This window comes from Drepanopeziza brunnea (assembly GCF_022702325.1).
Source record: "Drepanopeziza brunnea f. sp. 'multigermtubi' strain 214-2 chromosome Unknown ctg13, whole genome shotgun sequence".
In the NCBI taxonomy this organism is placed as follows: Eukaryota; Fungi; Ascomycota; class Leotiomycetes; order Helotiales; family Drepanopezizaceae; genus Drepanopeziza; species Drepanopeziza brunnea.
In genome coordinates, this window is record NW_027094076.1 from 440,439 (window position 1) to 455,562 (window position 15,124).

A 15,124-nucleotide genomic window follows, 5' to 3' on the forward strand; every position below is an offset into this window, starting at 1 on the left:
GGATATACTTTCCAAGTATACGGTATACTTTCCAAGTATACGGCGACGTATTCTTGAGGTGATTCTGGTATTATTTATTTGAAGCTGATCGTGCATCTGCCAAGCGGTAGAAGGTTTACGTGCTACTACGGACTTCAGCCTTATCAGCTCTATACTCCGTACCGTGATACGAGTATATAAAGCCTTCCTCATCCCGCAGTCTGATCATTGATTATTCTCCCAGCTCCATCTTTCAGATCATCAATTTGTCAAAAAAAAAATCAGAATACTCTATCAACCTCTCTACATTATCAAAATGGTCTCCGTCAAATGCTTGCTTACCGTGCTCTTGTAAGTGGAGGAGTGGCTTGCTCATCCAACCAATCTTTAGAAGTCTTGTATAGCGATATCTGAATAGTCAGCTTGCTAACTCGGCGTATTCCTCTATCTAGTATCTCTGCAGTGAGCGCAAGGAACCAAAACTGTACATGTGGATCTAATACTTCCGAAACCCAAGCCGTCTGCAAAACACTCGATAAAACAGTCGCAAGCTTCGGTTCCGGGAAGGTAAGTGATTTAGCACCTATTCGTAAATCGAACAAAGTCCCTTCTTTTGTCTTTTTTTTTTTTTGTTTCCAAATATCTCAATCGAACGGCAAACCGCTTGATATATATATACAAATGCTAATACCCATCTCTCATTCTGAAGTGCACTGTCACTACTCAAGATGCCGCCAATTCCTTCGCGCAAACATGCATTCGTCGCAACAATAGTGACGAGTCAGAATGCGTTCCAGCTTGAGCGCCTGCCGATCGACGGACAGACGGCCTTTCTCAGATGGAAGGATGGATGGATGCAAAGGACTTCGAACGTGCGATAGTGGTGGTCTTTGTAGCCAGCTAGCCGGCCATACTCGTTACCGTCAGCGAGCTGGACGATGAAAGGCTGATTGATAGGTACGGAGCAACCCGCTGGAAGGGTAGGAATTTATGTATCGATATTACATAAATATAAATATAAATATATATATATATATATATAAACACATTCTTTTTTCTATTAGATTCGATCAGTGGGTAGCGGCAGCGGGAAGCGGCAGCGGGAGGCCTTGGGAAAAAGGGGGACGGGATTGGGGATTGGATTGGATTAGAGACCCGAAGCTATGTTTCGTGGATAGGTACCGTAAGAGGTTCAGGTACCTGCGATGTATATATAGAAATATGTATAGTGATGTATATGTATATATATAGATATATAGATATATAAATGTATATATATATATACCTATATATATACTTTATTTCCTCTACTGCATCGTGATTAGGTAAGTACTCAATGGGCAATGGGCAATGGGCAATGGGCAATAGGCATTGGGTACGTTCCGTAGACCCGATCAAATGATCCCAGCAACCTCAGCCTCAACCGCAACCCAACCAAATCCAAATCCAAATCCAAATCCAAATCCAAATTCAAGTTCAACCCCATCCAATCATTCCCTCGTCCAATCAATTCCAAACTCACCCAACCCACGCTGTTCTAGCCTCGAGACTCGAGAACTCGACTCGACTCGACGGGTATCACGTTTCGGTCCATCCACCTAACCTAGGTACCGGCCTAATCGTCGGCTCGCTTAGGTGGGCCTCCTTTCATCCTTTCAGTCTTAGTCGGCATAAGCGATTGCGGATCGGAAGCGAATGCGGATTTTTTCGAATATGTTAGAAATTCTCTAATACTATAGCATTTACTATTACAACAAAGAAATATTTACATGAATAATTAATCGTCTGTTATACCGTCTTCCGAAATATCTAAAATCGTATCATCCGATGAGATATCTGACTATCGATCATTATTTTCATTAGAATTTGATTCGTCTCTTACCTTTCGCAACGAATCGTTTGAATCTCTACTACTATTAGAATTGAAGCCATCGCTATCGATATTAATACTAGGAAAAGGAATAATATCTTGCTTTAAAGAAAGGTCTCCGGTAGTATCGGTTATAATCATTAGATTATCATCACCGAGAAAAGGTTCAAGTTGAGAAAGAGTTGGTCGAGAAATACTTTTTTTACGAGGCCGCAAAATTTGACGTTTAAGAAGTTGTTGCATCTACTAAATCTCTTTCGAATCGAGAATTGGAATGAGTATTGAATCGTCGTCTTCAATAATTAAGCTTGCAGCAAAGCGTTCTCGTATAGTCCTTTTGCGCTCGCGTTCAGCTTTGCGTGATTCGACTCTTTTACGATACTCAGCATCTCTTTCTTCTCTTTAAAGCTTGTCGACGATTCGTTGTTGTTTTGCAGCAGATTCAAGATTTGCTTTAGCTTCTTGCTTAGCAACAAGCTTATTACCAACTTGAGATGTTAAGCTTTCGGTGTGATGAAACCATTTGCGACTTTTTGTTTTGCTTTCTAGTTGGTCTTTTCGTTGTTAAGCGAGAATAGCTAATTCTTGTTCTTGTAAAGTAGCTTTTACTGCAACTTCTCGAGTACCTTTCATGTAGGATTCGAATTCTTGTCGAGAAGGACTACTTAATAACTCGTTGCATTTATTTTGCCACTTTTACGAGCTGATTTCGACATGCGCTGGTTTCCGAGGAGTACGAGGAAGCTCTGGCTCGTCTTTGTTTACGTATTCGGGAGGCGTAAAGGTCTTGAGATTTTTTAAATATTGCGTTGCGTTCGGTGGGTACATTCTAGACTTCTTCTAAGCTTTTTTGATATTGTATCGACTGAGTGTTTGATTGCGAATATGGTCGAGATCGTTTAAGAAAGAATTGATTGTATACTCGACGTCGAGCTATGCAAGCGCAGCTTTAATCGCTAAGTCGTGGTAATGCTTATAAAGTTGGAAAATCCTTACATCAAGAGGTTGCATGCAATGAGTGAGGTAAGGAATCAACGGGTACGGTAAAATGTGATTTTTGTTAGCTAAATTAATAAATTCCGGAGTCCGGTAGCTAGCGTGATTATCCATCAACATAAGCTTCCAAGGTTTATTCGGTCCACAATCTGCGTTTTTAATATAATGCTCGAGGTATAGCAATGCGATTTTATTGTCCGTGAATCCATTATCAGCTTCCTTAATGAGTGTGCTTGTAGGAAGGTTCGAAACGAACCATTGCTGCATGAGTCGTTTGCCTTGAATAAGAATCATCAGAGGAATAGGTTTTTAGCCAGTCGCATTGATCATCTCGATTATTGTTACGGATCTTCGATTCTTAAGGCTAACACTGTAGAACTATATATAAAAATTAATATATAATATTAAATAAGTTATATAATACGATATAGCACGACATACCTCTTGAATAGATCCAGGAACTAATACTTCCGTTCCTCGCGGACAGCCAATACGGAACCCAGTCTCGTCGAAATTGATGATATCTTTAGGTCGAATATTCATCTTCTTCAAGGTGCGTCGATAGCTTTTGAACCACTTGTGTACCGCGTTCGTGTCTTGCGCTGATATTCGGATTCGAGCGAGAGGTTTGGTCTTGATTTTGTGGAAGCCACTCGTTTTCTACCACCTTGTAAACCAGCTCCAGCTCTGCGGCTTCGCGTATTCATCGTATGTTTTGCGTAAGGCGAATATAACGTTATAGATCAATTGCGGTGTAGGAGTAAGCCAATTAGCAAGGAGCTGAACGATGAATTGGCGTAACGCGTTGATATGCTAGCTTTGCAAGATCTTATTTTGACCGCCGCGCTTGCGATTTTTCGGTCGCTTGAGGTGACTGTTCAATGTGCGCTCACTGAGGTCGTATATACGCGCAGCAGTTTTTTGAGTCTCTTGAGGGTATTCGGACAAGAAGGTTGTAGCGCGTTAAAGACGCGTCGCAAGATCTTCAATTGCATTAGGACTACCTGGTTGAGCGTGGCTTTTATATTGAAAAATCCTTAAAGGCTTCTTCGAGCGAGTGCGTTTTCGGCCCATAATTGATTATAGAATGCGATTGAATTGTGCGGTGGTAGATCAAAGAATAATGTTGTAAATTGTATTTTGTATACAAAAACTGGTAGCAAAATAAAAAAATCCGCATTCGCTTCCGATCCGCAATCGCTTATGCCGACTAAGACTGAAAGGATGAAAGGAGGCCCACCTAAGCGAGCCGACGATTACCTTGACCTGACTTCTTCCCACTTCCCATACCAACACTCACTCACTCACTCACTCACCCACCCACCCACTCACCCACCCACTCACCCATACGCATCCTCTCTCGTCTCTCCCTCTCGAAAAAACAAGAAAAAAAAAAACAAAGAAAAAAACAGATATATCCTCCTGCCTCCCTTCCGTCGGTGGCAACAGCAACAGCAGCGGCAGCAGCACCAGCACCATCGCTCGCTCACGGTTACGGTTACAGTTACAGCTACACGCGGCACCGGACCTGGCCTAAGAGAGGGAAACACCACCCAACACAACCCAGGGGAAGAAGCTTCAACCGACCGACCGACCGACCGACCGACCGACCTGTACCACCACCACGTATCCGTACTGACTGAATCACACACGGTCGATCCATATCCACGTCGGGAACCGCAGGAATTCCATTCACTCCTTTTCGCGCGCCCGAGCAGAGAGAGAGAGAGAGAGGAGGAGAACAGTCACAGTCACAGCCACAGTCACAGATCAACAATCAACAATCAACAACCACGCACCCGTTGCCGCATCCATCTTACATACATACCGGTACATACTCGACTCTCTCGAAACGTCCGTCCTCAAACACGGGCGCAATTTCCAAGTCACGCAAGCACGGACGGACCCGTCAACAATAAAGTCGCAGCCGCCTGGCGGATTGACAATCTCGAGACGGCCCCACCGGCAACACCGACAGAGACACCTCACCCCATAACACATAACACATAACACATAACACATAACATCCCCCCATCCCCCACCCTCCCCCCCCCCCCCCAAAACGAGTGGGTGAGCATCAAACATCCCTCCTCCACCGTCTCACGGTGTAATCCGCACGCCTCGGAACGACCGGAATAGATTCCCACCCACGAGAAGCGACAGGAAGAAAACATCCCTCGACCCAAGATGAAGGGCCTCGCCGTCGACCACCTCGTTTTCGAGCAGATGTTCCCCAAACCCAAAGCGACGGATCCGCAAAACTTCCAGGGCCTGCTCCAACGCCAGCTCGTCCCGGAGGTCCGGCTCGAGACACAGGCGTTCTACGGCCATCTGTCGTCCCAGGAAGCCAAATACCCGGGCCTCGATTACTCGTACAAGCCGCATCGCGTCCGCCTCTCCCGCTACCCATGGCACCGACGCCTCTTCCGCGCCTTTGATAGTCTGGGCCTGACGAAATCTGAGATTGCGAGCTTGACGAAGTGGGAGGGGACGCGATGGGCAAAGGAGCGATTTGAGCGCGAGCAGGGCATTGTGATCAAGGATACGACGGCTGATGGCATCATGGACTGGGTCCCTCCGGAACTGCGCAGATCAATCTCGCAGCAGGCACACCATGCCGATATCGAGGTCATGGACGATGTTCAGGAAGGCGAGGAGACGGAGGACAACGAGGCGGAGAACGAGGAGATGGATGAGGATGGCGAGGACTCGGATGCGGAGCTGCAGAGCGTGGGCACAGAGTTGAATGAGCGGCTGCGGGCTGCCGCGGCACAGCGGGAGGCCGGGCAGGACACCGTGATGGATGAGGAATGGGAACAGTGGTTGAAAGAGACGGTCGAGGCTGGGGGCCTCCCCTTTCTCTCTGCCGACCTGTCGCCCCATGCCAACATCCCCGGTACGAGACCCGCGTTTGACAGCCCACACCTGCCCGCCAGCATCTTGAACGCAGCGCGATTGGGGCAGTGGGATCATATCCCGGATTACCTGCACAACTACATCCGCCGCGAGATGGAAGCCAACCGCCGCCGAATGGAAGATGCACCGATCACCTCTTCGACACCGTCCTCTTCTGCCTCGTCGACCAACGGCAGTGGCCCACTTGCGTCCACGAGAACTCTCCCAATCCCGACCCCGACGACTGCTGCTGCCCCCAGCTCCCGGGTCGTCTCGCCCTTCACCTCCAGAACGCTTCAAGGCCGACAAGATCTCTCTGGCCACTTTGTTCGAAGCGGCACGGGCAGTCCCCGCGCACGCCCTGCAATCCCAGCACCACCAGCGCTCGCGCTCGCGCGCCTGCAAGGTCGTTCTTCGGAACAGATCTCCCGGCGGACGATGATGTCTGTTGATCGAAGAACCCCAGCCATGTCGGTGCATAACGCTGCGCGAGGTAATCAACCCGGAACTCATCCCTAACCTCGTCCCCGATCCGGCGAGAGGGGAGAACGGGCCCGTGGGTCTGGGGGTGCGACCGGCACGGATGATGATCATTGGCTGGCCAGTATACCTTGCTCCTATACTAGCTAACCTTCTTGGAGCGTTTCTGTTTTTGCTTTGGTCTTGTGAAGTTGAGTATAGGTGCACGGGTGGCGTTGTTCATTAGCATGGCGTCTCACTGGGCTTCTTTCGTAACCTGCTAGAGGGGAAATGTGTCATGGTATTCAGAAGCACGGGTTACAAAGCTTTTTTTTTTTTTTTTTTTTTTTTTTTTTTTTTTTCGCTGCAGTTATTGTTGGGGATGGATAGAGAGAGAAAACGGTGGGAAGGGTGTTGCCAGTACTGTACTCGTACGGCTACTGTGCAATGTGGTGGGACGAGATGCGACGAGATGAGGACAGCGGGCATGCAGGCCGGTCTTGTGGGGGTCGGCTTTGGCTGGATGGTGGTACATATGGAGCTCTTGTCTTGGTTCGAAGAAGAAAAAGAAGCATGGAAGCATGAGTTTTAATGTTGCTAGCGGTGCGTTACTTGCTGGCCTGGCTCGAACGACGAAGTTTTGAAAGATCTTTTGGGAGAAGGGAAGGGGAAAGGGGGGGAGGGATAGGATGGGATAGGATGGGATAGGATGGGATGGGATGGGATGGGATGGGATGGGGAGGAGTTGTGGAGAGGGTAGCAAGAAAAAAATGTAGCTTTTTAGTTATTTGGCTGGGCGGACTGGCTGGCTGGGCTGTGGAATTACGATGAGCTTTTAACCTACCTACCTGCATGCTTTTTTTCCTTCTTTTCTCTCCTTTCAACTACCTAAGTAGGTAGGTAGTCCTCCACGTTGTTCTAATTCGATCTTCCATTCATCTCTCCTTCTCTCCTCGTGCATTTGTGTAAATCCACAAGGAGGTAAGTAAGTAAATACAACGCTTAACTAACGCCAGAGTATCAAAAGTATCAAAAGTATCAAAAGTATCAAAAGTATCAAAAGTATCAAAAGTATCAAAAGTATCAAAAGTATCAAAAGTATCAAAAGTATCAAAAAAAAAAAAATATATCAATGAATGACCAACCAAACCCCATCGTCTTCCGAGCCCTTCCGCGTACAGTAAAGTAAGTACAACCTTCGAACACTGAAGGCACCACCAGTGCAGCGATTCTTTGAAGCTTGAAGCTTTGGGTTTGGGGTTTGGGGTTACTTGTTACTTGTTGAGGGAGGGAGGGAGGGATGGAGAGAGAGATACGGAAGTGATGAGAGACTTTTTTATTATCATTTTGCATTCAGTGCGCCTGTCTGGCTGCCTCTGCCTCTGCCTCTGGTTACTCGATACCGTTGATTGCGTAGCCATTGCAACCCCCCCCACCAACGCCATCGCTGCAAAAAAAGAAACCGTCCTATTTCCCTTTTGGAAATATGTGAATCATGGACCTGGAAGTGAATTGAAACCAGCGAAATCCTAGGACGCCATCTGAAAGAAGAAAGAACCCCCCCCCCTCCCACCCCCCAATCTCTCTGCCTATGCCTATGCTATCTATCTACGGCTCCAGGTGCGACCACTCCGGAATGGACTTGATCTGCTGCCACATGAACTTCTCGAGCTTGTTCGCACTCTTGGCATAGGGCGTCGTCTCGTTGTTGTACTTCCTGCAGTTGTCAAAGACCAACTTGGCATCGCGGATGAACTCTTCCGGCGTCGCGTAGTTATCCGCTTCGAGCTTGCGCTCCATCGTGCTCAGATCCATCGGCTCCTTGATGACCTCGTAGTAATCGTGCACCTCCTCCGAGTTGACCGGGTGGTTGAAGGGCCAGGCCGACGCGTGGTTCTGCATGTCGTTCAGCAGGTGCAGCAGCTGGTTGTAGTTGGGCCCGTGGCGAGGCTGGCGTGCGAGCTCGTCCATGTCGGGGGACCAGCCCGAGGCGCGGATGGCGGGGATGCTCATGGGATCGATGGATTTGACGCCGTTCTTCCACTCCGCCGGCGGCTGGTGCACCACGTGGCTCTTGCTGAAGGCGCGGATCTTGGCCTGGACGGCTTCCTTCTGCTTCAGCAGCATGCGGCCTTGTTCGAGGTAGCGGATCCGGGGGAGCATCGAGCACTGCATGATGGTTCCGCCCTCGTAGTCCTTGATGTAGCCCATCCACTTCTCCTTCTCCAGCGTGATGTCCTTGGTGAATCCTTGCTTCTTGAAGTACCCGATGGCATAGTTGTCGGCGTAGGTGAGGAAGTGCATGACGCGCGAGGTGGCGCGGACGTAGTCTTTCAGATGGCACATCAGATGTGCTCCGTAACCCTTGACCTGCTGGTCCGAGGAGATGGCGCAGAAGACGATTTCGGCGAACTGTTGCTTGTGGAAGGGCCGGTAGGTTATCCCTCCCACCACCTCCAGCGGGTGCTTGACGATAGCAATCGATAAGTGAGTCCGGTCATAGACCAGACGCGCTATGTAGTCCTTGGGCATCTTGGGGAGTTGCTTCTGAAAGATGCACTTCAGGCCCGTCAGGATAATCAGGCTCTCTCTCCGATTATCGTTGTTGACCACCCAGAACTCGATCTCCCCGTTGCGCTCTTCTACTACCGCCGGGCGTTCGGGGAATGGGATGATATGGGTCGCGGGCTCCACCGCGAGCGGATCGCTGGTCGATTTCTTGACCCGTTTGCTGTCGCTGGGTGTCCCAGGCTCCTCCGTCGCTTTGCGCTTCATCTCTAATTTCGTAGGACCCATGATGTGAGTCGCAGGGAAGGCGAGATTGGGTTGCGGGCGAGCTCGTAAGTATTTGAAAGTACCCAGTTGGGAGCTGGTACAAGGGGGATGGATGGATATCGGGCTTCGACCGAGGGGGTGGAGGTTATCAGCTGGATAACGAAGTGGAAGAAGGATGCGAACTTGGAACGGGTTAGATGAAGGTGCCAGTGCAGGTGCAGAAAGATGAGGTAACGTCGGAAGAGGTTTCTAGATATGGAGAATCCTGGCTCATCTACCGTGAGCTGTTTGCGATCAGAAATGAACGGAGTTTGCACGATGTTGGGAGCGTATTGATTGATTGATGTCGCCGCCGAGGTTTCAAGCCCGGATCCGGACGAACTGAGAATCAGCGCCTAGCCGAGACAGCTCACAAGGCTGACCGTCAGCCTCGTGAACATTCCTAAAGCATATCCGTCTGGCCGAGGCTACAGCCGTTAGATTAAATACGTATGTATTTATGTATGTATGTATTCATGTATGTATGCAGTACATATGTCCTTAATCAGGAATGTGACAGAACAGAATCTCAACCCTGATCAATGAGCAATGTTTTGGTGATGCTTTGTCCGGAGGGCTCTGTTGCTCTGAGCCTCCGTACACCCCGGCGCTACATTTCTCCGGTGCCGGCCTTAGTTATTCCGAGGGAAGGCCAGCTCGCGACTTTGATATTGACATCCATCGACAGCTCAGCTTCACTTGTGTTCGTCCCCCATCCGCGTCCATTCCCCTCCCAGAAAACCCTCCAGATACCCGCAAATCGAAGCTTATGGAGTCATCACTTCACAAAGTCTGGGAAAGTGCCGCCGGCAACCCATTCGCCCCAACGATCGACAAGGAGAACCATTTCACTGTCGGCTTCTCTCTACTGTCTCTCGGTCTTCTTCTCTGTGGATACTTTGGCCTCAGTAAGCGCCACGATCACGTATCAGATGAACCTCTGCTAAGCCATTCTATAGACAGATCAGTTCTCAACATACCCCTCGTTGGAATTCCAGCTTCATTAGCCATTGCGTACGCAATCTCTCCCCGTATTCAGCGACAGCATCTAACAGTTCCTCTAGCTTTGGTGCAGTCTACATGATCTGCGCAGTAGGCGTCTATGTATGAGGATTGAAGCCCTGGACCCTCCGCGAATCTCCTTCCTTCGCATAAACCGTGTACATAAGTTGTTGAGCAATAGAAGCAGAGGAGATCAGCATACTTCGGACCTTGTGACCCTACCTACTACTTCCCCGAATCTCCAATTACCTCCAGAAAACATGTCTACCCAGGGTGAGCCAAATGTCGGCCCGCCCATTTTCAAATCCGTTTCTAGTTCTGCAAGACAGCTCTTTCAGTTGCTCAACTGCATCCGTTTCGCACCCAAGGCACAAGTTGAAATCAGCCCTGAGGGTATACACTTTGCGGTTGATGAATCCAGGGTCATGCAAGGTTGGCTGACCTACCTGCTGTTAGAACGCCGTGTACTGACATACCTAGGCGTCGTCTTTCTCGACAAAGCTCTCTTTACTTCATTCAACTGCTCTCTCCCCAAGCCAGGCCCAGACGACGCTGATGCTGATGCTGATGCTGAAGCCGAAACGCCAGACAACCCCACTTTCCAAGTATCTCTTGCAGCCCTCCTCGAAACGCTTCAGATATTCGGCGCTGCGGATCCCAACACCGCACGTTTCCTAAAGTCCGATAATGACGGCTACTCCAGCAACATCCGCCCCGGTCGTCCCAATGCGTTCAGTAACCAAGCTCTTGGGATGGCAGGCGTCTGTAGACTCTCATACGCTGGTATCGGATCCCCATTCAGTATTGTCCTTGAAGAATCCGGAGTCACAACTACTTGCAACCTCAATACCTACGAACCCGAGAATCCAGAAGAAATTCCCTTCCAGCTCGATGCTATGCAAGTCAAGATCATAATGCAATCTCGCTGGCTCTTTGATGCCGTCTCGGAACTCAACGCCACTTCTCCTACTCGTCTGGACATAACCGCCTATCCCTCTGCACCATACCTGAGCCTGTCGGCTGTTGGACCCCTCGGTAGTGCAACCGTCGAATTTGCCAAAGGGAGAGAACTGCTCGAGACCTTCACTGTGTCAGAGAAGTGGACCCAGAGCTACAAATTTGAAATGATCAAATCTGCAGCTGAAGTCATGAGATTGGCGAGCAAAGTCAGCTTTAGAGGTGACGAGCAGGGTGTTTTGAGCTTGCAGTTCATGGTCGAGGTTGAGAGTGGCGGCATCAGTTTCGTTGATTTCAGGTTTGTGCCATTTATCCGCGGCGAGGAGGACGAGGGCGACGAGGATGAGGAGAGCGAGAATGATGAATATGCAGATGACGAGGATATGCTTTAGCTAGGACGAGCTATTAATCAATCATATTGCTACGCCCAAGCCGATGTCACACATCCTTTCCGGCAAGCCAACGTCGCCACGCAAAATGAGCTATGCATACATAGCTCAAGGCGCTGGAGATTGCACAGGGATGATGTTGGTGATGAGATGATGAGATGATAATATTATACAGAGGAATATATTGTGTTCGATCGTAAGTTATAGCACCCGCGCTGGTTCCGAAATAGTCCTCCCTGATTGATGGCTTTATCGGATTCAACCAACGTCAGAGGGGGGTGGGGGGTGTTTCTTCTTTTTCTTTTTTGGATTTAGACTATTGGAAATGCCTGATTTCCTGGGGGCTTTTTTTTTTTCTGTTTCACGGCTCTTTCTCTTACAGACTCGGTTAGCCAGCCTTTTTTGTTCTGGTCGACATCGAAAAGACCAGGGAATCGAGGACGAGCTGAGACGAGCTGAGCCGAGCTGAGATGAGATTTATCAAGGAAAAAAAAAATTACAGACAGAAAGATGGAACGAGGCTATTGTCTCTTGATATTTCAAGGGTTGGTTGAGAACTCGAGTTCTCATTTATAATAGCAGGGCCGGGAGGAATGGGTCTTTTTTTTTTTTTTTTTTTTTTTTTTTTTTGAAGTAGATAGATATCCTTCTGATGAATATCTCGCTGTACGTGCTTTACTTATTGTATTCTGTTTATCTATTGACGCATCTTTTGTTTGTCGATATGTATATATGTGTGTGTGTGTGTGTGTGTGTGTGTGTGTGTGTATGTGTGTGTGTATGTGTGGTCTCTAAACAGTGTTGTCAGCGGGCGTATAGGGGATGCAAGGAAAGTAGTTAGGTTTGCCTTCTTTTCTTAGTAAGTGAAGAAGATGATACGGATACAGATGAGGATGGGGATGGATGAATAATGAAAGAGGGGGATTTTCGCGGGATCTTTATATGAAAGTTTGTTCCATTTATAGCGTTTCTTATGCTCGGTTTGTAAAATATATATAAATATATATATATTATCAATCAGATATAACGTAGGGTAGAAATAACGGTTTATATCTGCCTCGCCGCCCCCCTTCCACACACTCTGCATAACATTAGAATTCGGAAGAGCCAAAAAGTGCGCTGTGGCAGGGAAGGGAAGGGAAGGGACAGGAAAGGACCCGTCCAGCCAGCAACGATAGACATCAAAAGTTGCAGACTATTTAATAAGTAACACCGTTGAACTCTAGGTATTCAAGTTGCAACCTCTTTCAACCATTCGTCACCATCTATCCGTATCTCTGGTAACCTAATTTCTAGCCTGGAAGAAAGAAAGGAAGAGAGAGAGAAAGAGAATGGGATAACAACAATGATAATCACAGGCTCTTTATTCCCTATCTATCAATTAAAAATAGATATTATGATCGGAACTCTTGTAATCACAGACTCGCGAGCGGAATTCTCAGCTAGGTAGATTGTACATTGTTTATTGTTCTAATTCTGATTCGATTACGAAGTACACACTTTCGGCTTAATCTGTTGTGACATTTCAGTACTCCCCCGTCTTACTTAGCTGATCTAGCTCAGACGACTACTTCGTACTTTGTAAATATTCGATGTTCCCTTATAGATTGTAGATTGTAACTTTGACCTAGGGTCCGAGTATCCGGGTGGCATATACACACAGAGAGTAAAGTACAATAGATAGACGACAGAGGAACAGCAACAGCAGGACATTTGATCCAACTCCTTTGTTCTCTTTCCTTCTCTTGTCCCAATGATACGCGGACAACGGACAACGATCATTCCTTTCATCTCAATCTCGAGGACAGCTCGAAGCCAAGGCCAGAATTTCGGCGGTATTGTTCTCGCCCAACTGAGAACAATGCCATTCAGGTATTCTATATCATATCGGAGTGGTACGACTTTGCTCTAGCAATCACTCTCCCAACTAGAAATTTTCCTTCGACGAGCTTACTGACGCAGTTACGCTACACTGAAAAAACACATACTTTAGCCAAACCACAAATATCAACAAACAAACAACCGTCACACATACGCATACACGCCGGCACTTTCAAAAAGATGTGCATCAAGAACTTCGCCAGCTACCGTTGCGGTTGCACCATCTTCAGTCACCTCACCCTCTGCGACAGAAACGACGGCAGCTGCGAGCGGCCCTGGGCCGCGCCCGACCCAGCCAACTGGTCCATCCGCAACAGCGCATTCCTGTGTCCGGGCTGCTTCCGCCGGAGCCAACCCGAGAGGCCCAACGTCTACCAGCCACGCCTCAGCGCCGAGCAGGTCTCCGCGCGCGAAGCCATGTTGGAAGACGCCCGAAACCAGATCCGGGACCTGGAGCTCGAGAAGCAGCAGAGGGAACTGGACGCGCGGATCCGCGAGCTGGAGTTCGAGAGGGCGCTCGCCGAGCGCCAGACGCAGGTTCGGGTGATGGAGCACGTGGAGGAGATGGAGGCTGCTGAGAGACGCATGCAGTTCCTGCAGGCGGGAGTCGAGCTCCGCGCTCTCGATCGAGAGGTCGAAGAGGAGGAGGAACACCTCAGTCGGTTTCGGGCACAGCAAAGCTCCGCGAGACGAGCGCAGGAGCTGCAACGAGAGCGAGAGGTGAGTGATACCGAAAGCCACATCCGGGCGCTCGAGCACCAGGAAAAGATGGCGGGTCTTAACGAACAGCGTAGGTTCTTGCAGGCGGGAGTTGAGCTCCGCGCTCTCGACCGAGAGGTCGAAGAGGAGGAGGAACACCTCAGTCGGTTTCGGGCGCAGCAAAGCTCCGCGAGACGAGCGCAGGAGCTGCAACGAGAGAGAGAGGTGAGTGGTGCTGAAAGTCACATCCGGGCGCTCGAACACCAGGAAAAGATGGTGGGTCTTAACGAACAGCGTAGGTTCTTGCAGGCGGGAGTTGAGCTCCGCGCTCTCGACCGAGAGGTCGAAGAGGAGGAGGAACACCTCAGTCGGTTTCGGGCGCAGCAAAGCTCCACGAGACGAGCGCAGGAGCTGCAACGAGAGAGAGAGGTGAGTGGTGCTGAAAGTCACATCCGGGCGCTCGAACACCAGGAAAAGATGGCGGGTCTTAATGAAAAGCGTAGGTACCTGCAGGCGGGTTTGGAGTCGAGAGCTCTCCAGGAAGAGATCGATCAGGAAGAAGGGGAAGCTAGTCGCTCCCGGTCGTCGAGGAGCAAAGGCCCGTGAGTGAGATGCCTCAACTCAACTTCTCGGCTAAGGTACCGGTAGGTTGGTGATGTACGGAGTGCATACTGTGAGAGATATGTGATGATAATAGGTTAGTTACACCGAATCGATCTTTTCCACAATACTTTTTTCGTATTTCCCAATAATGCACATTGTGTATGGACGTAGACCGTTGTTGAACTTGAGAGCTGTACTCACCTCCAATTGGAACCAGATTTTGACATGTCGCCCCGTGCCAAAGAACAGTCCTAACACATCAAACGGCAGCCATCTCCACCATGGTTTGGCCTCCCCCTCAAGTTTCACGGGTGTGTCAGCTGGCGACTTCAGGATAACCATCCCTCGACTGGAAAAACTACTACTAACGCCATAATTTTCATCATCTAATTTTTCCCTGCTGGTAACTGCTCACCTTCCTCCCTGCCCAGGCGGCAATGGATCTGTAGCTTCAACAGCCGGACGACAATAATGCCCAGGATTTTTTGGACCAGACTCGAGGTTTGTTAGATGGAGTTTTGACTTGTGTAAGTTTAGGACTGCGGTTCGAGCTTCATGCTTTGTCTATACGTGTGTGGTC

General features: G+C 48.9%; 5 protein-coding genes across 5 annotated transcripts; 4 read left to right on the plus strand and 1 right to left on the minus strand.

The window, feature by feature from the left end:
- Positions 1-295: 295 nt before the first annotated feature.
- On the plus strand, positions 296-860 carry L3040_007390 (uncharacterized protein; the record flags this gene model as incomplete). The annotated part of the gene is made up of 4 exons (XM_066154846.1): positions 296-330; positions 432-441; positions 497-546; positions 689-860. The coding sequence occupies 4 exons, from the start codon at positions 296-298 to the stop codon at positions 858-860; spliced, it is 267 nt and encodes an 88-aa protein (XP_066010738.1).
- Positions 861-5,032: 4,172 nt separating this feature from the next.
- On the plus strand, positions 5,033-6,259 carry L3040_007391 (uncharacterized protein; the record flags this gene model as incomplete). Its single annotated transcript, XM_007297567.2, has 1 exon — positions 5,033-6,259. One exon carries the CDS (start codon positions 5,033-5,035, stop codon positions 6,257-6,259), a length of 1,227 nt encoding a protein of 408 aa, XP_007297629.2.
- A 1,548-nt stretch (positions 6,260-7,807) lies between these two features.
- On the minus strand, positions 7,808-8,995 carry L3040_007392 (uncharacterized protein; the record flags this gene model as incomplete). The annotated part of the gene is made up of 1 exon (XM_007297568.1): positions 7,808-8,995. The coding sequence occupies one exon, from the start codon at positions 8,993-8,995 to the stop codon at positions 7,808-7,810; it is 1,188 nt and encodes a 395-aa protein (XP_007297630.1).
- A 787-nt stretch (positions 8,996-9,782) lies between these two features.
- On the plus strand, positions 9,783-11,364 carry L3040_007393 (uncharacterized protein; the record flags this gene model as incomplete). Its single annotated transcript, XM_066154847.1, has 5 exons — positions 9,783-9,921; positions 9,973-10,027; positions 10,078-10,117; positions 10,288-10,447; positions 10,496-11,364. 5 exons carry the CDS (start codon positions 9,783-9,785, stop codon positions 11,362-11,364), a joined length of 1,263 nt encoding a protein of 420 aa, XP_066010739.1.
- A 2,058-nt stretch (positions 11,365-13,422) lies between these two features.
- On the plus strand, positions 13,423-14,547 carry L3040_007394 (uncharacterized protein; the record flags this gene model as incomplete). Its single annotated transcript, XM_007297570.2, has 1 exon — positions 13,423-14,547. One exon carries the CDS (start codon positions 13,423-13,425, stop codon positions 14,545-14,547), a length of 1,125 nt encoding a protein of 374 aa, XP_007297632.2.
- Between the last annotated feature and the right edge of the window lie 577 nt (positions 14,548-15,124).